The sequence below is a fragment of the Pseudochaenichthys georgianus genome, chromosome 21 (assembly GCF_902827115.2).
Source record: "Pseudochaenichthys georgianus chromosome 21, fPseGeo1.2, whole genome shotgun sequence".
In the NCBI taxonomy this organism is placed as follows: Eukaryota; Metazoa; Chordata; class Actinopteri; order Perciformes; family Channichthyidae; genus Pseudochaenichthys; species Pseudochaenichthys georgianus.
This window is the reverse complement of record NC_047523.1, coordinates 33,955,353-33,974,774: the sequence shown is the minus strand read 5'-3', so window position 1 is coordinate 33,974,774 and position 19,422 is coordinate 33,955,353. Positions and strand designations below refer to the sequence as shown.

The 19,422-nt window shown below is 42.6% G+C and overlaps 1 protein-coding gene across 5 annotated transcripts; it reads left to right on the top strand.

Annotated features, from left to right (window-relative positions):
* The first annotated feature begins 388 nt into the window (after nt 1-388).
* On the top strand, nt 389-19,093 carry ttll4 (tubulin tyrosine ligase-like family, member 4). 5 transcript variants are annotated; one of them, XM_034109849.2, is made up of 22 exons: nt 389-550; nt 1,564-1,774; nt 2,362-3,308; nt 3,491-3,956; nt 4,204-4,351; nt 4,433-4,515; nt 4,630-4,693; nt 6,626-6,744; nt 7,648-7,758; nt 7,902-7,978; nt 9,270-9,464; nt 9,856-9,938; nt 10,061-10,189; nt 10,440-10,562; nt 10,668-10,766; nt 10,915-11,049; nt 11,126-11,263; nt 12,436-12,532; nt 12,685-12,895; nt 16,513-16,580; nt 16,693-16,769; nt 16,963-19,093. In XM_034109849.2, exons 3-22 carry the CDS (start codon nt 2,700-2,702, stop codon nt 17,150-17,152), a joined length of 3,222 nt encoding a protein of 1,073 aa, XP_033965740.1. In that variant the 5' UTR covers nt 389-550; nt 1,564-1,774; nt 2,362-2,699; the 3' UTR covers nt 17,153-19,093. The 5 variants fall into 5 exon arrangements, with proteins under 5 accessions (XP_033965740.1, XP_071063132.1, XP_033965739.1 ...); XM_071207031.1 differs by having other exon boundaries at nt 1,564-3,111; nt 3,184-3,308; XM_034109848.2 differs by having other exon boundaries at nt 389-546; nt 1,564-3,308.
* The last annotated feature ends 329 nt before the right edge of the window (nt 19,094-19,422 follow it).

Here is a 19,422-nt window from a genome sequence, read left to right as displayed (position 1 = left end):
AACGAGCCAGTGTTTTTCTTTATTACATTTCTTGTGCACGCTATTTTTCAGAACATTTATATTATAAGTTATACTTTTAAAAAGTGGTGGGGACAACATTTATGTTGAATAGAATATAGAATTGGAGGGATGGAAACCTCTTCAATGGTCACACTAGGCCACTTACTTCTCAACACTGGAGACCCCCTTGAAAACGAAATGTGCATCTCAAGGGGTTCAGCCTAACATTTCTATTTAAAATAATAACTATTACAAAAAACGTTTTAAATTGCAAGAACATATTGTAGATCATTTTATTGTATAGTATCGACAACTTCTACACATATTTCATGTTTAAGGATCTATGAAAACATTAACATTGACATGTGCAGTGGAGGGAGCACTGATTCTGAACCAGGAGTGGCTCTCTTCTCTCAATAGACGATCTTCGGCCATGATGTTTCACTCGCACTTTTCAGCTCACCACTGACTGCAATGTAACAGCTTCTGACGGGTAGCTCCCTAAACACCAGCGGAACAACATGTTAGGGACAGTACAGGGACGAAGTAGGTATGGATATATATTCATAAATTGATAGCAAAGCTGTGTTTTAACGTTAGTATTGACTGTGGATGGAGGCTTTCAAACAACCAATGACAGTTGGTGTAGTGTTGGCCGTTGTTGCTAAGCTAAGAAACGGACACAAACTAGCATCATTAGCCGGCATTTTACAGGGCAATAACAAGTGTATTGTTGTCATGGAAACCTGGTGTTAAATTAAGTCTTGCCTCAGTTTACTTTATTGTTTTAATATAATCACAGAAGACTAAGTTAGTTTGTTTGCTCGTTGCCTAATGTAAAGCGAAGCATGAAGCGGCGTGTCCTGGAAGCACACACACGTGAAACTCTGCTGTCCAGGACATGACAGCAGGGTTTTCAGCACACAGCACGCTGCCTGCTGTTAAGAGACATGATAAAACATTATTAAAGAAATATGGCAAACTGCTGGTAGCATCTGTAATCATATTGTCAGTAGAATGTCTTGCTTTAGTGATATTGGCTAGCTAACTCGCCTAGCTAGCTCACATAGCTGTGATTTCAATGGTTGGGCATCTTCTTAATGTTACTCATTATAACTTTGGACACCTGCTGGGCCTGTTAATCACTTTTTTAGTTTGTAACACACAAGTGCTTTTGAATTGACCGCAGGACTTATCTTCAAAACACCAACATGTTCAGTGTAGTTTAACCTGGTAGCTATTATTTAAAAAGAATACTTTGAATAAGGACATTTTAAATGAATGTTATACTATACACTGTTTTTATGCATATGTTTTGCCTGGCTTCAGTAGTGGTTGAATTATTCCTTGTTGAAACACATTGACATCCTTGTTCTATCTTTTTAATATAACATATTGAGACAATGTGTTAAACAGCTGGTGAAGGAATAACAGATTCAACATTGGTGTCTTGAAGATGCCTTTTTTTCCATACGAATGATGAACATTAACATGATGTCTTCTGATTATGGTAATGTATCACAATAGGACTACACTGACTGCTCCTCTTGTTTGTACTTCCAGTGGTTTATTGCCTCCTGTGAATCAACTGAGGAATACATGAGAACTCCAAGGATACCACTCTCTCTTCCAAGACCTGACACCTTGTTGGAGTATGCCAAGTGTTCCTGGCTAAACTCTCCAGAGGACCTCCAAAGATCTTTGAACCACCTAAGAACAGTCGCTTCTTTTTCTTCTCTAAGCTCTTCACCGTTATCCCATGGAGAATTTGAAGGTGAAACCGAATCACATTACCGTCTGTGATCTTCATGGTTAAAATGCAACTCAAATATGTTCCAAAGTAGTCTCTGGTGAAGGAAGGACACCGGCTTTATTATCCTGGCTTCAGGTGAACAGGAAGTGAAGGAGTGTTGTGTTCAGGGCAGGTGGGGAACATGGTACATTTGAGTGTTCAACGTGAATATAACTTCAGCTTTTGTCGTCAATTATTGGGCATGATGTAATTAAAAAACGAAATAGAAACAATCTTGTTTAGCTCTCAACCCTTTTGAGGACATTATTTGCAAAAATACTCATAAAGAGCAATCAAACCAGGCCAGCTGAATCGATAAATACAAAACAGACACGGTAAATCTCAAAATGCTGAGAAATGTAGCCTGAAGCTTACGTTTCATCACTAGAGTTGTTGAGAAGAAGGAGTTGAAACTGGTTCTGGCTCAGTCTGCACCAGCAATGTCCTCGAGACTCCTTGATGTGTCCTCTTTCTATATCAAACGCTTAGGGTCACTGTTTAATTAGAGTGGGAACCGCTTTGCCTCTGGAGGAAAGGCTTATGTGTCTGCTTGTCCTCCTCACATGAAGGCTTGTAACCCTGCATCGCTACGAAGAGTGGTCCTGCTGACCTGAACCACAGGTGCTGGGCCCAAGTGTTGAGCTGCTATCACTGCTTCTGTGACTGCAGGTATGTTAACTGTTGGGGAGGATTTATCAAGAACTTTTTTTCAATCTATGGTGAACAACAGATATTTAACAACTCCATTCCACTGGAGCTGACATCTCAAAAGTCACTCCAACAGAAGAGCCAATCAGGAGGAGTTACCAAGAGGACCCCCCCTTCATTTTAGGCCTTTTTATCGTTGTGACTGTTATTCTATTTATCTAGCCCTTTGGAAATAACTAGACCTTTGTTGAATTGTGCCATGCCCACCAACCAGTCCTCCCCATGGGGCGGGGCAAAGCTTCGGGCTTGCTCCACTGCCGATAGACCCACCTCTACAACCTCTGTCAGTACACATGCCAAGACAGGTGTAGCCACTAAAGTGCCTTTTAATCAGACTTCCCTGGAGCTCTCCAGGAGAAAGGATGCAGCCAAACCTCTCTCCTCTAAAGTTGCCTCATCTGCATCCCCCTTGAGGCGGAACACAGCGTCTATGGTTTCTGTGTTGGAGAATGGGAACGGAAATGAAACCACCCATTGCCAATTCACCACCGTGCCAGATGGATCTGATAACCGGCCACAACAACTTCATGGGACTAATAACCCAAACCAGGTACTGGGTGGAAGCAGCCTCAAAGACACCGGTGCCACTTCCTCATTCCCCAAGAATGAATGTAAGATTGGATTTAATGTCAATTCAACGGGCATTACGCAGAAATGTATGTCGCTTCAAACCTCTCTAACAGCAACGAGCAGACGTCCGGCTGCCACAGGGGACGCGCTGTCAGGATCGGAGCCTCTTTCCTCAGCTTGTCATCAAGGCCTTTTTATCCAAGGACAGCCCACTCGGCAGCAAACTATCAAGATGATGGTGAGTTTTGATGTGTCAAGAAGTATAATCTCACAAGAGTTATAGTATAGAAACACCTTTGTTGTCAGGCTTTTGACCCAGAATTAAAAATAATGTCTGCTTTTCAAGTGAAATGCTTTTCTTTATATTTGATAACTCCATAGATCCTTCAGACCTGACCTTTCCTTGTTTTGTCTTATTAGCCTGAGACTGCAGACTGTTCCGCTCTACCATCAGTGCCTCATCTATGCCGTTCTCTCTGTGACCACCAGGGGGCAGCATTGGGAGATGCCTCCAGCACTAAGGACACACAAGTAGAAAAAAGAAGCACAGGAGAAACAACAACTGTGAGATGGAGCCATTCTGCTAAATCAAAAATATGCAGTCAGACACAAAACAGTTGCACAATAACTGCTTTAAACAAAGAGCTGCGAGTAATAGGTGGTCCTCCAGCAACGACAAACTGCAAGTCCAAAACAGTAGTATCCATTGACCTAAACAAGCAGGCCGCATACCGTCAATGTCCACAGGAACGAAGCGTGTCCACATGCAGAAGATTCAGCCCTGCAGCAGCCAGTCCCTTTCCAAATAGCTCCACGCCAACTGTGCTCAGTGCCAATGTCCGTGCCACTCAGGAGCAGCAGCCCGCCCCGCAGAACGCCATCACAGGTAATCAGAATTATTACTTTACTGGGAAATGTGCTAGAACTGGGGAACGATGCATTGTCTGGTTATTGAATCCTCTGTAGAGCTGAAATTAATAGTTAATTGATCGATTAGTCACTTGACAGAAGAATAACAATTTTCATAACAAATTCAGTGTTTAAATAGTTTTTCAAGCTGAAACGGAGAACTGTGTGTGTTCACATGCTGCCTGTCCTCCCGTTATGACTGTACGGTGTTCTTTCCCTCGTAGCTGTGGCCTCCAGTCCATCAGGAGCCATGATGGGCTCTGTGACGTCTCAGATCTCTGCCATCCATCTCACCGGGCAGGCTTCCTCTCCTCTCGCCGCCTCACCCCCCCCAACGGCGGAGTGCCCGGTTGGAGAAACTGAACCATCTGGGTGAGCAACAGCTGTTTGCTTCTCAATCAGTACATGCTGTTTTTCACGGTCGATATCTGACCTTATATTCATTGTTTCCAGCCAGGACTGTGTTCTGCAGCTGGATGGAGCCGAGGAGGAGCTGGTTGATGATGATGAGATGGAAAATGACTGTAGTGATGATGGTAAGATGTTAAATACACACTCTGAGTACTTCATCAAATGTAAGCTGCCATCAGCCAGTCAGCTCTATAGTTTGTATTTTATAGACACTGATTTTAGTCTCGTCGTCTTTTCAGATAACTCCGACTGTTCATCCATAGCTGGCACCTCGTCCACAGCATCCATCGCTCTACTTTCTGGGTAAGATGCACTCTATAACCCCGCCCCCACACACATTTCTTTTCGGTTAACATTCATGGTACCCACAAGAACACGGACTATTCCTGAGTGGAGTACAGCTGTTTTCTTGCACAATGAAAATGTGTTTTGGGACAGTTTTCCAGACACGTCTGTTTTCCTTTCTCATTGAGCAAATAGCCCTCTGTTTCTCTAAAGTGTGAATCCACATTGACTCCGAGTCGTGCTTGCTGTTTCAATCATTTAGTCCTATTTGTCCCTCTTGTGGTACTTAAGTGTGTACCTGACGAGGAGCAGCAATCATTGTCGGCAGCCATGCAAATTCTAATTATATACTTCCTGTATTAATTTATAACCTATATACATTTATACGGTGTTCCTCATGCCCCTCTCAGGTTTTATTATGGTCATTTAAATAACTGATGGTCAGATAAAAGGATATCTATCAATAACAACATGTTTCTCGGTATGTAGTGTACCTTTTTAAACGTGTTTTGGCCAGACAAGTTATTGTGGTTTGAAAGCGTTTTTCTCAACTGCTAAAACAACTCCAAAATGTCCACGTCCTTTCCTTGGAACGCCCAACATCCAAGCCTGGATTTGAATTGGTTTCCTAACATGGAATACAACTAAATCCATCAGATCCTGTGGACTCTCTCTCTCTCTCTCTCTTTCTCTCCCTCTCTCTCCTTCTCTCTCTCTCTCTCTCTCATTCTCTCTCTCACTGCAATTGTTGAAAGAGTCTGAAAGCAGCAGAGCGTGGTGGAAAGGTCTGCTGCTTTGTGGGTCATTTTGTTCTCCACTATGATGGCCTCTACAATAGAACTCCCTACCAAAGACTCGGAGCTGATTCTCTGTGAAAACAGCCTGGATAGGGACCGCTATTGTCACCTTTTTTTTCACCCAACCAGCTGATTTTGTTTGTGTTAATTTGCATACACCCCATCACCTGCACACCCTTTCCTAAGCTAAAGCACCTGTATCTCTAGTATAGTGTTACGTTAGCCTAGCACCGCTGTTATGCAGATATATACCTCTTGATGGTAGAAGGACTTTATTTAAGAGAAACAATCTGCAAGAAGATAACATTATCCCGTTTCTTGATCCATCTTTTCTTCCTATATGACTGTCATGTGAGTTTTTTCATTTTGTGTTTTGATTCTAATTATTGTGTGTGTTGAATTGAAAAAAGAGTATTCTAATGTTTGGCTTACTTGAAACTGCCTAAAACGAAAAACACTTTACGGCCGCGTAAAAATGACTCGCCGTTGATTCGACCGGCTCTCGTCCGGCTGCGGTGTTATTTCGTTGAGGTTACTTATGTCCTCATTTGCTGTCCTGTCTTAGTCTCTCTATTAATAGTAATCCTTAAAGTTGGATTGAAAAGTGTCCTTCTTCAGAAAGCCTTCTTCAGAAGTATCGACTCCGTGTGGTGTACACCAAATTCACACACGCGTCATGTTACTACCGGATACTGCAATCGGTCATCAATCCAGTCCACGCTCTACTCAGTTTTGACTGGATGCCAACTTCTGGCCCTGGGCGTAACACTAGATGCATTACTTTTTAATTTAGTTGTGAGCAATTTGCTTGTTTTGGTTGTGACGAGGTAAGAAGAGCTGTGGCGCTGAGAGGGCGGGAACTGGGCTGACTTCGGAAGGAAACGGAAAGATTATTTGTAGATATTGAGTAGTAATTTGAGTTTACAGAGTTTATACTTTACCTATGATGTCCCTTTACGACACATGTCTCACTCACTGTTGTTGATGTATTTGTTTGAGATGGGACGGTTTTGTGGAGATTGTTTATAGTGTACTAGTGATACACCCAAAATGGTCCTGATCAGAAGTTTCTGACGCGACCATCACAATGCCACCTCTTTAGTTCTGAACAGTCATTTTATGATTTATCGTTATTCCTCCCTCTCTCTCTTAGTATCGAGGAGCCGATGTCATTGGAGGCGGACGATCATCGAGAGGAGAGACCAGCTTTGGTTCCCAGTTTGTTCCCTCAAATCCCACCAACACTGTACTTCAGCACTGCCAATGAGAAAGGTCAGGACCGACCGTCTGTTTTGATTTAGTAGCTTTAAGTGTGATAACAAGTGTTGGGTTTTATCTTTTTTTCTTTCAAGTGTGAGTGCTGTTTTATGAAAAAATTGGGTACCACTTTACAATAAGACTACCCTTATAAAGGATTCATAAAGGGTTGCTATAGAGTGCCACAGAGTACCACAGTCCTAAAACCCGGAAGCAAACTCCTTCCGGTTCCTTCGACAAAAACCAATGTAATTTCTCCATAGGATTTTGTTGAAGGAACCGGAAGTGGTAACACTTACTCCCGGGTTTTAGGACGCGTCGCTGTGGCACTAAGTTATGAATCAGGTTGTAAACACTTTATTAATCATTAAGAACCATTTATAAACATAGTTTTCATACATCAACACAGGCTCACTATTTGGCAAGATGACTAAGCCTTATACTTAGCGAGAATCAACTCGGTGAACAACAGATACCAAGGATGCTGGCTGATGAAGAAGACGAAGTATGCTAGGTAGCCAATAATAAGGCTTAGCAGTACAGAATCTGTACTGCTAAGCCTTATATATTATATATATCTGTACTACAGATACATGTGGGCTCACTATTTGGCAAGCAACCGGTCACAATTGCCCTGTTTATCTCACGTCTTATTAAAGCTTATTAATGATTTATAAAGTGTTCACAACCTAATTAATAAATGAATTACAAACTATTCGTAAACCCTTTATAAGGCTAGTCTTATTGTAAAGTGGTACCAAGGATTGTACTGTAAGTTTACATCTTATACCAAAACATTGACTCTTAAGTATGTACTGTGAACCATTTCCGTGTCTGCATTATGCATGGAGTAGGTGTAAGCACAATGTGTATTTATTTGTTTATAAATGTGCACAAACGTTGTGCTGTGATCCACAGTGGAGCTGCTGCCAGCTGAACAAAGACGACTGTTAAAATGGAAGATAAGCAACGTCACTCCAAATATTGTCAAACACACCATTGGCAGGTCACACTTCAAGGCTACCAAAAGTGAGTCACCACATGTGTTGAAACGGACACGGTTTCATATCTCTTGTCAATCGTATGTGATGTGTTCGAGTTCATTGCTTCTACAATCATGTAACATTTGCTCTGAGTAATTGAAATGTGTGTGTCCCTCTTTCGTCTATTAGAAAGTTATGACTGGCTGGGCTGCTGGGGACACCACATGAAGTCTCCTGGCTTCAAGGCCCTCGCAGAGCACCAGAAGGTGAGAAACTGTATTTATTAAATGTATATAATAATCTAGAGGTTTCGGTGCGAGATGTCAATTATTTGTAGATGTTTGATTTCTCTTGACTATAATGGAACGTCGAAACAAAATGACATGTTACTTAAGATAATCCACAGACCCTGTTATTTGATATGATATTTGATTTGATATACTTTATTAATCCCTCGTGGGGAAATAGTTTCTCTGCATTTGACCCATCCTCGTGTTAGGAGCAGTGTGCTGCCATTTTGAACGGCGCCCGGGGAGCTGTGTGGGGAACGGTGCCTTGCTCAGGGACACCTCGGTAGCACTTGGTCTTGCCGGGGACTTGAACTGGTGACCATCCAGTTGCCAAGCCAAGTCCCTATTGACTTCGCCACCACCGCAGTTTCATCAAGGAACTATTTACTTTTAAGTGCACCTGCCCAATGTCACAGCACCGAAGGGAAGCTTTTATTCATGGTATAGAGCAGGGAGATTCAATTGGCGGCCCGCGGGCCAAATCCGGCCCCGGAGTGATATTTACTGGCCCTTTGAGTATAATGTTAAAAAGTAATCTACTTTTTTCTTATTCTTTTTAAAGTTTTTTTTTGGGGCCAGAGCGCCTTTATTCCAAAGAGGGTGTTAAATTGAGAGAGAGGGGAAGAAATTGCCTGCAAACTAGCTACTGTAGTGACAACTCCTGTCATCGATTGCATCTCTGCGTGAATGATTAGATCATTTCACCTAAATGAAATGAAATGATGTTGATGGTTAAAGTAGCTTCACATGTCGGCCTACTGAGTTCTGAACTTGCCATTTAGATCTAGAAAGGCCTTGGGGCGATGTTGTTTGATTTAATTAAACACGATATATGCACTATGCTGTTGTAGTATTAACTGTATCTGAAGCTCTTAATATGATTGCTCATATTTCAAGCCATCTTTTTCCCGCCCCTTGCTTTGGAGCATTTTCATCAACCGGCCCCATTCCAAACTAATTGAATAGCCCTGGTATAGAGGTTCCTGCTTGTGGCAGCGTGAAATGTAAACATGAATTGCGTCCTCTTCAGTAATGAGGGGCTATGTAGATGAGCTAGCAACATTCAACTATTATTCTCAATGTCCTTAGTACATGAACACTTCCTTCTTGCCCCGATCTTAATAGCACTTATGGTCAGACGCTAAATATGTACTTTCGGGCAGCAGTCCCTTTTTTAACTTAAGTGTAATTATGAAATGTGCTCTTTACATCTTCTGTCCCAAAAAAGTATTAACTTGGCGGTTTTTGTGATTTTCTTTTGTCCCAGTTGAACCACTTCCCGGGAACGTTCCAGATCGGCAGAAAGGACCGGCTGTGGAGGAACCTGTCCAAGATGCAGGTTCGCTTCGGCAAACAAGAGTTCAGCTTTTTCCCTCGCACCTTCGTCCTACCTCAGGACATCAAGATGCTACGCAAGGCCTGGGAGGACGGCGGCCCCCGGCAGAAATGGATCATCAAACCGGTATGTTCTGCTTGTACATAGACAAACAAATCACTGGCAAAAGAACCATGGACTAAATGAATTGTGTTTTGGATTTATTGGCAACAAAACATCAGCTGGTGTTGAATTAAAAAAACTTGGCATATTAAGTCATATTTATGCTTTCCTGTAAAGATGGCTTGTTTATTTGTATGTTTTTTTGTGTCTTTTTGGTTTTAGTTGCCTTATAGCAAGGTGTTCTTTCTAATGATGACGATGATTGGCTTTAATTGCTGTAAAAAACGATTTGGCAATTAGTTAAAGTTCCAAATAATAACTCCAGATCTTGATGCTTAAGAAAAAACTTTTTTGAAGTTAAAAAAAAGATGTGTTTTGTCTATTATATTCTGTCTTTCTTCTCTCCTTTTGATAGCCTGCTTCGGCCCGAGGAATCGGTATCCAGGTCATCCACAGATGGGGCCAGCTGCCCCGCAAGAGACCACTGCTGGTCCAGAAGTAAGTAGCCAAGAGTAGTCCGCTAATAGTTTGAAAGTTAGGAGAACATCGACCATTTTCCAGAACGCAACACTAAATGAATCTTTAGGATAAAACATTTGTTTCCTGGTTGTGTTTGGCAGGTACCTTCACAAGCCCTACCTCATCAGCGGTAACAAGTTTGACCTGCGGATCTACGTCTACGTGTCATCCTACGACCCGCTCAGAGTTTACATTTTCTCTGATGGACTGGTTCGATTCGCCAGCTGCAAGTCAGTTTTCATCCACCACAGTGACAACAAGGCCAGATACTGTAGGATAGGTTATGTAAAATGGAAATAAATGATGCTCAAGGTGCAAATCTTTGATTTAAGCAGGACAAGGTAATAGGATGTGTAGTTGTATGACAGATATGACCTTCAAATCTAAATGGCTGATTGGACATTTAGATGTGTCAGAGACTCGAGAAAAAGCTGATGATAGAGGGCATATTAGATTGAATTCAAAGTTTCTTCTCTTTAGGTATTCGTCTTCCATGAAGACTCTGGGTAACAAGTTCATGCATCTGACCAACTATAGCGTCAACAAGAAGAACTCTGAATACCAGAGCAACAGCGACGACCAGGCCTGCCAGGGGCACAAATGGTTTGTAAAAGTGAAACTCAAATATGAGACACATCTTGGTTACTATTGTATTCATATGTCTCTGCTATACATTATAATTCATTAATATGATGTGTGTTTCTTCAGGGCGTTGAAGGCCTTGTGGCATTTTCTGGGTTCCAAAGGAGTCAACACTACTCTGATCTGGGAGAAGATTAAAGACATTGTGATCAAAACAATCATTGCGTAAGTTTTCCAAATCGGGCATCTCATTGTCGGGCACATTTTATTATTCACAATTTTTATATTTTTCTGTTTGGAAAAGAATGATTTAAAGTCTGTTTCTGACACAGCCCTTACTATTGAACTCAGAGGTCTTTGTGTGGATTATCAGGTCCGAACCGTACGTCAACACTCTGCTGAAGATGCACGTCAGGTCACCTTACAGCTGCCACGAGCTGTTCGGCTTCGACATCATGCTCGATGAGAAGCTCAAACCCTGGATCCTGGAGGTCAACATATCACCAAGGTAACATGCACACGCATAAAAACAAAACGCATCAAGATTTTCAAACTACTATTCTAATGTCGTGTTCCCGCTCCAGTCTTCATTCCAACACAGCGCTGGATGTCGCAGTGAAAGGTCAGATGATCAGGGACCTTCTGAACCTGGCAGGCTTCCGTGTTCCCCAAAAAGACGACGTGATCACGCCCTGCAGCAGTGCCTCCAGCTCCACAACCAGGTAGGGAGGACGTACTGGAAGACCAGGAAACTAGTTTATTCTGGTTGTCTTGAAACAACTTGCAATGTATAGAATCCAATTCAAAGGGGACCTATCATGCAAAATGCACTTTTGTTCGTCTTTTATACATGAATATGTGTCCCCGGTGTGTCAGGGAACTCACCAAGTGTCAGAAAACACAACCCTCTCTCTTTTCCTCCATACCCAAATCTCTAAAAACGGGGCTGCAACGGAGCTGATACAGATTTAAATTTTCCTGATGTCAGAAAAGGGGTGCTCCTCCTATATGGGCAACTCTCCACCTATCAGGGGAATGAGAGACCGCTCGAAAGCTCTGGAGACGCTGTAGTACATATGCCAGGCCTGTAAGTGGCGCTGTAGTCTGCCACAAAAGCAGAATCAGCTGTTGCAAAAACAGGGCTGGAAAAGAGTGAAATGAGGCATGGCTAAAATGCATGATCTGTTTGGTATTTTGAAAAAAAAACTTCAGACATGTTTTATATAAGTATGGCCCTACAATATATGTTTCAAATATCGCATGATAGGTCCACTTTAAACAACAGCCTTAGAAAAATACCTTGAATTGTATCAACAAATCTTTTTGTGTCTGTGTGTATATATTAGGGCTTCACGATATATCGTGTTGTGACGATAATCGCGTTATGCGCATGCACGATATTCACATCGCAGGACATGCATATTTTTTAAGAATTTTTTTTAGGACGTGCAATATTAAGTTGGCAAATGAACTCAAACACTTCATGTTACAATTATTTTGCTGCTTGCTACAAAAGGAAAACTTGCGCGGCTCTCATGTCAGGGGTACTTGAGTGAGTGACATGCCGGCTCTGCATGCACAGCAAACCGCCAATCACAACCATTCTTGATCAGATCACAGCAGGATAATCGAGCTAGCTCAGCTTGTCGCTCTGATAACTTAAGATCCAGAAGTCTGTGACTAAAATCCTTCATCTGGTTAAATATAGTTAGAAAAATACCAATTGTATAGCATTAGAATTCAAGAAAGGACGGTTTGCGGACCAAAAAAACTGTCTTTTCTTCAATTCCTGTATTTTTTCATATCGCAGGGGGAAAAAATAACGCAATGTCAGTTTTTTTCCAGTATCGTGCAGCCCTAGTATGTATGTATTAATACTTACATGTGTCTATAGTCTGTGTGGAGGAAACAGAGAAAGGACCAAGCCGGATCTGTCTGCCGATGAGAAAGTCAAACGGGCCTTTTACCTCACCCAGCGCTACGCCGACCAGGTAAATGAATTTAAATACAGTAAAGATTTGGACAGGAAAGTGAATCAACAATAAGACAATATATTTGAAAACATCCGAGGTACATAAAGTGCATTTAATCTGGTTAAAAAGGTTAGTAGAAATGAAAGCTGTGTGTCTTGTGTCTCTGTCAGGACTTCCTCTCTACAGTGTTAGATGTCCTGACTCCAGAGGACGTGTGTATGCTCACAGAGAGTGAAGACGAGCTTTCTCGTGCCGGACAGTTTCAGCGTATTTTCCCATCGCAGTCATCGTCCCGCTACCTTCGCTTCTTCGAGTGTCCAAGATACCTCAACGTCCTGCTGGACCAATGGGAGCAGAAGTACTGGAACAACAGGACAAAAGGTATGTGTGTTCCATGTTATATATTTGTTAGTCGTATCCTAATAACTATCCCCAAAACATTTCCAACAACTTTACCAACTACAAATCAGAGAAATCTGTCAATGTAGTCCCGCCCTTAACCTTGTGAATGCGTATGCTTTATGGTTGTTTGCCAGAAGCTGTCTTCAACTTACTTTTGATCTAGTTTTAAGGCACACTTTTTCTTAATTCATAAAACTTTAGATCTTGGTTGTTTTCACCCTACATTTTAATACAACATTGTAATCATTGGAAGTCGCGATCTTGAGAGGTCTGAGAAACAAGCTGAGCAATTGTTAGCAGTTAGCTCTGTCCTTTGTCCTCGGGGGAAACACTGATTTTAGAAGCTTTTTCCAGTTTGTATCACTGGGTCTGTTTGTTTTAGAGAGAAGGAAACCTCCAGTGTATCATTTGGCTCCTGGTTAGGGCTGAACGATTCATTGATTTTAAATCGAAACATTTTTCTTTTTTGTGTGTCAGTCATCCACACCAATCAGAAGTGCTGTGCTCCACATGTACCAGCCATTGTTAACCAATCAGAAGTGGCCCATGATAGTAGGTAGGGATGTAACAATACCAAAAACTCACGGTACGATAATATCGCGATTTAAAAAGTCCACGGGACGATATTTATCGCGATATTGAAAAATAAAGAAACAAAAATGTGAAAAAACTCTCTTGCTTGGTACTGATGTTGCTGGGACAGAGAGATATGCTTTGGCCATGGGTGACAGCAGTGGGTCAAACTGTGCATTGTCTCTCCACCACTTCAAAAACAATACAGTTCTCATTCATAACACTCCGTTCGATGTCTCACTATGGGATGCGCCTCATCGCGGAGCAAACAGAAGCATCAATCTCATTACGCCAATCCTGATTGTCTGGTGATCTTGACGTCAACGTCAGGGGAAATCACCCCCTATAAGTAGCTTGCGCCACAACGCATGCATCATTCAAACACCTCTTCTCGCTTCAGAGCACATCTCACAGTAGCCAGGCAAGCTTCACTGTCCACAGACTGAACCCAAATACCCATTTCGGTCGACGGGCACTCGCCGGCTACTCCTTCTGCTTTGCAGGAAGACGGTAGTACTAACACCGTTAGTACTTGGAAAAAAATCGACCTCGCCCTTCTCTACGAGAAAGTAAGGTAGGTCCGATTTTTTTCAAGCTAGCAACACGCCTGTTGCTAGCTCGCTCCCTCTCTACCGACACCACGGTAGCGAGGACGTTTTTTCTTTTCTCTTCCCCAAGGAGGGGAAAAGGATTAAAAGAGGAGCATACGGCCACACCAGTCAGTATTATCCGGGATTAAAAAACCCACACCGTCCTCTTTCCCCGGATTAAGGACAAGGTGGTAATACCTTTTTTCCCGTCCCACCTGTCGAGAGCGGGCCCTCTCCACGCCACGAGGCGACAAAGATGGACACCCCTCTCCCTCACACCAGAGGAGTCAGGGACTCGGTGGCTCGACTCTGCGGCTGCGGATTGAAGATCTCGGGCACAGACACACACCAGGTCTGTTCGTCCTGCCTCGGGCTGGAACATGCCCGAGGCGCTATCGACAACCCCGGCTCATGCGGACATTGTGTCCGCTTCACTGTCAAGAGCCTCCGCCGGCGGCTAGCGAGACAAGCTAGCCTGTCGGAACAGGACCCCCCCATGTCCATGGACCCGCCGGCCGGCAGTCAAGACACGGGGGCGTCTGCCACAGAGAGCGAACCCCTCTCCGTGTCGGTCTGGGGCTCATTGTCAGCGATTGCCTCAGAACCGGAATCCCGCGCCCTGACAGGCCCGGGACCTGGCGACGACAAGACACGCGGGAACGGGTGGGGCCGTAAGGGCTCCACCGTCAGGCGCAGTGCCGGCTGGGGCCGTGAGGGCTCCACCGTCAGGCGCAGTGCCGGCTGGGGCCGTGAGGGCACCACCGTCACGCGCAGTGCCGGCTGGGGCCGTGAGGGCACCACCGTCACGCGCAGTGCCGGCTGGGGCCGTAAGCGTGACATCTCAGCTAGCTCTAAGGAGCATACAGCAGGAGATACTCATGACATCTGCCTGGGCTTCTCAAAACAGTTACACTTTATCTGTTTTCACAAGCCCAGAGAGAGTCAACCCATATTCTGGAGAGAGAGGTTCTCTCTCTCTCTCTCTCCTAGAAAGAAGGGCCTGGTTTCCTCCGGGGAGCAGCAGCAGGATCTGTTGTGTCCAGTCCGGGCTTTACACACATATATGGACAGATCAAAGGAGCTTCGTCTTAATGACCAACTCTTCGTGTCCTGGGCTAACCCTCACAAGGGTAAGCCTGTTACTAAGCAACGGCTCTCCCACTGGATTGTGGAGGCAATTGCTTTGGCCTATACGAGTCAGAATTTGCAAGAAGTGAGATGTCTCACCAGACGGCCCTCCTTGCTATGGTGAAGCGAGAAGAGGTGCTTATTTTGAATGACGCATGCGTTGTGGCGCAAGCTACTTATAGGGGGTGATTTCCCCTGACGCTGACGTCAAGATCACCAGCCAATCAGGATTGGCGTAATGAGATTGATGCTTCTGTTTGCTCCGCGATGAGGCACATCCCATAGTGAGACATCTCACTTCATGTTACTCTGAGAACTGGGGTTACGTAAGTAACCTATAGTTTTTGCCAAGAAGGTGAGGCTTATTGACGTGGCGAGATATAAATATACTGTTGGTACTTGTCAATGTCTCTAGGTATGTACATGTAGCCCTGTAAATACGATGTCCTTTTGTGTTGTTTTATGTTCATGTTGTAACCTACTTGCTGCCATGTTGGACAGGTCTCCCTTGAAAAAGAGATCGATGATCTCAATCGGTCCCATTGATTTAAAAAAAAATGTAAATATTTTTTTTTAAATAAAAAAATGTTTGTCCATCTGGTTAAATAAAGGTTTAAAAAAATAAATAAAATTATTTACATTTTTTTTTTTTTTTTAATCGCGGTAGATTTTCTCAGTCTCACGACGGTATTGAAACATGTATTTACCGTGATATTCGATATATCGTTACATCCCTAATAGTAGGTGATAGACAGATTGATCCAATCACATGTTTTACATCTACTGTATTACAGGGTGAATCTTAAACTGAAGCTCGACTTTAAAGCAACCCAACGGAAGTTTCATGTAAGTTTAGTTATTTCACTCGTAGCTCTGCCTGCGGGGGCACTAGAGACGGGAGCACGTTGATACGACCTTCCTAGCCGGAGATATGGCCGCATTTTACAATAAACTTCCGTTGGACAAAACAAATATCGCAAATCGAATCGCAATATCTCAGAAAAATCGCAATTAGATTATTTCCCCAAATCGTGCAGCCCTCTCCTGGTCACAGATGAACACTGCAGGGATCGCCATCAAACTCCATAGTCTATTATTGCTTGGATCACAAAATGACCAACAGTGCATTTAATACTGCTCACCCTCTGACCAGAGAGTGAGATGAATCTCTTTCACTGCATAAAGAGACCAAGGAGCATCAAGTCTCATGTGTCCTTTTAAGCAGAGAGGACCAAGAAAAACATGGACACTGCTTGAAGACTTAATCCAGGTATTTAGCATTCTTGGTGCCTTCTTTTTGTGCAGGAATCGGTCTGCTGTCATCTCTCTGCGAGAAAGGAGTTCATCTGGGAACCAATTACCCTGCTCACATGGTGAGGGACTGTAGAACATCAAATACATGCGTCTAAATAAATGAAGAATGTGATGTTTATTTATTATCAGTGATGTATGTAAAATGTTTTTCTCTACGGTTGTGTCTTCCAGTGGTCAAAGAGTAGCTACATGTACATCTCAAGGTTTGAATCCAACAGACAAGACCTCATCATCCCGTCGAGATCAAGGTGCACAACAACAAAACAAAAATCCACGATAGATCCTTAGAAGATACAGGGAGATGCTTACAGACCATTCTGATGAAGTCATATTACATGTCGAACTTCCATCTAAGTTAAAACACAATGTTTCAAGTTATTTAAATATATGCACGCACTACAAAGTAAAACTCACAGGACTATCTCACTGTCTTTTCTCCAGGGTGGTGGTCACCCATCGGCCCCGCTCCCAGCACGTTGAAGATGATGACGGTTCAGACAAGGAGGCTTCTTCAGTCTCCAGCCTGCCTGTTTCATCCAGTCCTGGGTCCAGTGTGAGCAGCAGTGCCTGTGCCAGCCCTCAGCCCGGCCTGGCCCACAGCCAGCCGCCCCAGCACTTTGCTTCGCTCTGAGACCCGCTTGGCTAACACCATGTTCAGACACAAAGCTCCGGGTATAGGACTTAGCCCTTACCTCTCCGCAAACATCAAGTGGCTCTGAAGATGTACATGAAAATGTGTACTTAAAACGTATAAGAAGTCCAGTCTTAACCAACACTGTAGAAGGGAGTGGCTTTTGTTTTTTAACAGATTTTTGGTTTGCTTTCAGAAGTAAGTATGAACAGTGACTAATATCTAGCGTTGAAGCTTTGTGCAGAAAATGGAGGAACCTTTTAAATGTTTGCTATTTCAGTGATAAATTAAAAAAGACGGTCAGTTCATGGCCGCTTATCCTTTCTAGTTGCTTGAATTATTATAGAATACAACACCTAAAGAACCATAGCAGTGTTGAGGTACTTCAAATCAGTAGTATGCCAACTTTAGTTCAACTGTATTATAAGCGTTTTAGCAGACAGTGATTTCCATTGTGTTTTAAACGATCCTGCAGAAACTTGAAACATGCTGGAGATCTAAAATGCATCACAGTAAGCATTGTTTCCACCTAATTAGTCAATTTACCATGCAGACATTAGTCAGTGTGTTGCCTGCATCTCAGACACATTACTAAGACGCTCATTAAGGCCTCTGGAGACACTTGATACGGCATTTACAAAGCAGAGGTTTGGTACAGTTAAACTCTGCCTCGAAGCTGCATCGTCTGGCAAGGCGATGCAATCAAGTGTTCATGCCAGGTAGACTGTCGATGCCTTCACAGGTGTGTTAAGGGATTATAATCCACTGTGCAGTATTTGACTTCAGATAAGTATTAAAACTCAAACTGGATGGTACTTCATCCTCTCACTGGGATTTGAAGTCGCCAGCCCAACAACCTTGCAGCACTTTGCCGTTTTTCGATGAATACCTGCTTAAACTGTGACTTAGGCGCACTGGGCTTCCTCAACACCTCCAGCACAAGGCGATGTTAGCACAAGCTGTCGGTCTGTGTGTTTTATGCACTTTCATTAGCAAAATGAAACCTTAAAAGCCGACTCTACCTTACGGAAAACAGTAATAGTGGCACAATACTGTTATTTCTCTAATGTCTTAAACCTGAGACTGTTGCTGATTTGGTGTTAAGAGCAACTGATTGCACATGTATCGCATTCCCAGCCTTATGGACTCTTTTGTTTGTGTGGAAATGGAGAGGTGACGAAAAAGGGCTCTCAGACAAATAAAGGGAGGAGATGGGAGAAAAGGAGCGCTGCACAAATACAGTCTGATCTCACCAGACTTTGCAAGGTGTGCTGAGATCTGTGCAGCGTATTGCAGTCATCTGAACTGTCAGTGCTTGACTTTATTTTCACTGGTTGATGGTGTTACTGCGGTGTTTAACCTCATCTTGATTACATGTGTTTACTAACGGGATGCTATAGATACTTGAAGACTATGCTTTGATTGCTTTGTCTGACATGTGAGTTGTTCAAACAAATAGAAGTTAATATATCCAACAATTGTGATTTTAACTTTGTCATATTGAAGTGTTCTTATAATTATTCATTTCACGTTTTAAAAGGGCTTTTGTTTTTTTGTGACCATAACATGTACACAAATGATAGTATAGAGAATATTTCGTAAAAGACGCTTTCTCCAGTCGGAACTTATGGATCAAAAAGCTGTAGCTGTCACAGGAAAATAATTACTTTTCTTTAACCTCTAACCGACGTGGATATTTGAAATTCTCCCAAGGCATAATGACACACTGTTTTACACCCAAGTGGTCAATATTTGAAAAATATGTGTTGGCGTCAGAAGAGTAGAGAATCTGAGAACTTGTTGATAAAAAATAAACTCTTCGTTAGAGCAGTTTTTCACATAAGAGAAGTATTATAAGTAAGTGGAGAATACATATATTGTATAAGGGAAATTATCATATTTTTTACTAATTGTAAAATGACAATTTCAAAATAAAAGTTATTTGTGTTACAAATCCAATGGTTTGCTCTTTTTCCGGGTGATCTGAAAACATGCTTTTCTTCTAGTTTGTTGACGATAGTGTTCCTCATAATAAATAATAATTTGTATGATTTTTTTTAATACATTTTTACTATTTGAAATGTGTTGCTGTTTAGCTAACTGTCATCTAGGCCTTGCATTTGCTTTACATTTAAATGTACTAAAAACATGTTAACATTATATATTTCAATCTATGACGACGACTCTGCTATAAAGGAATGTCAAACCCGTTACAATACAAGACTAATATTATTCCTCAAGTATTGTAAGGGTAACATTTGATCAGGTTG

What these genes read in the sequence shown, in the direction of transcription:
- ttll4 (XM_034109848.2), top strand. Translation starts at nt 2,700, where the DNA reads ATGCCCACCAACCAGTCCTCCCCATGGGGCGGGGCAAAGCTTCGGGCT. An exon ending in CAGCACTGCCAATGAGAAAG is followed by an intron (nt 6,745 to 7,647) that starts GTCAGGACCGAC and finishes TGTGATCCACAG; the next exon opens with TGGAGCTGCTGCCAGCTGAA. An exon ending in AGAAATGGATCATCAAACCG is followed by an intron (nt 9,465 to 9,855) that starts GTATGTTCTGCT and finishes TCCTTTTGATAG; the next exon opens with CCTGCTTCGGCCCGAGGAAT.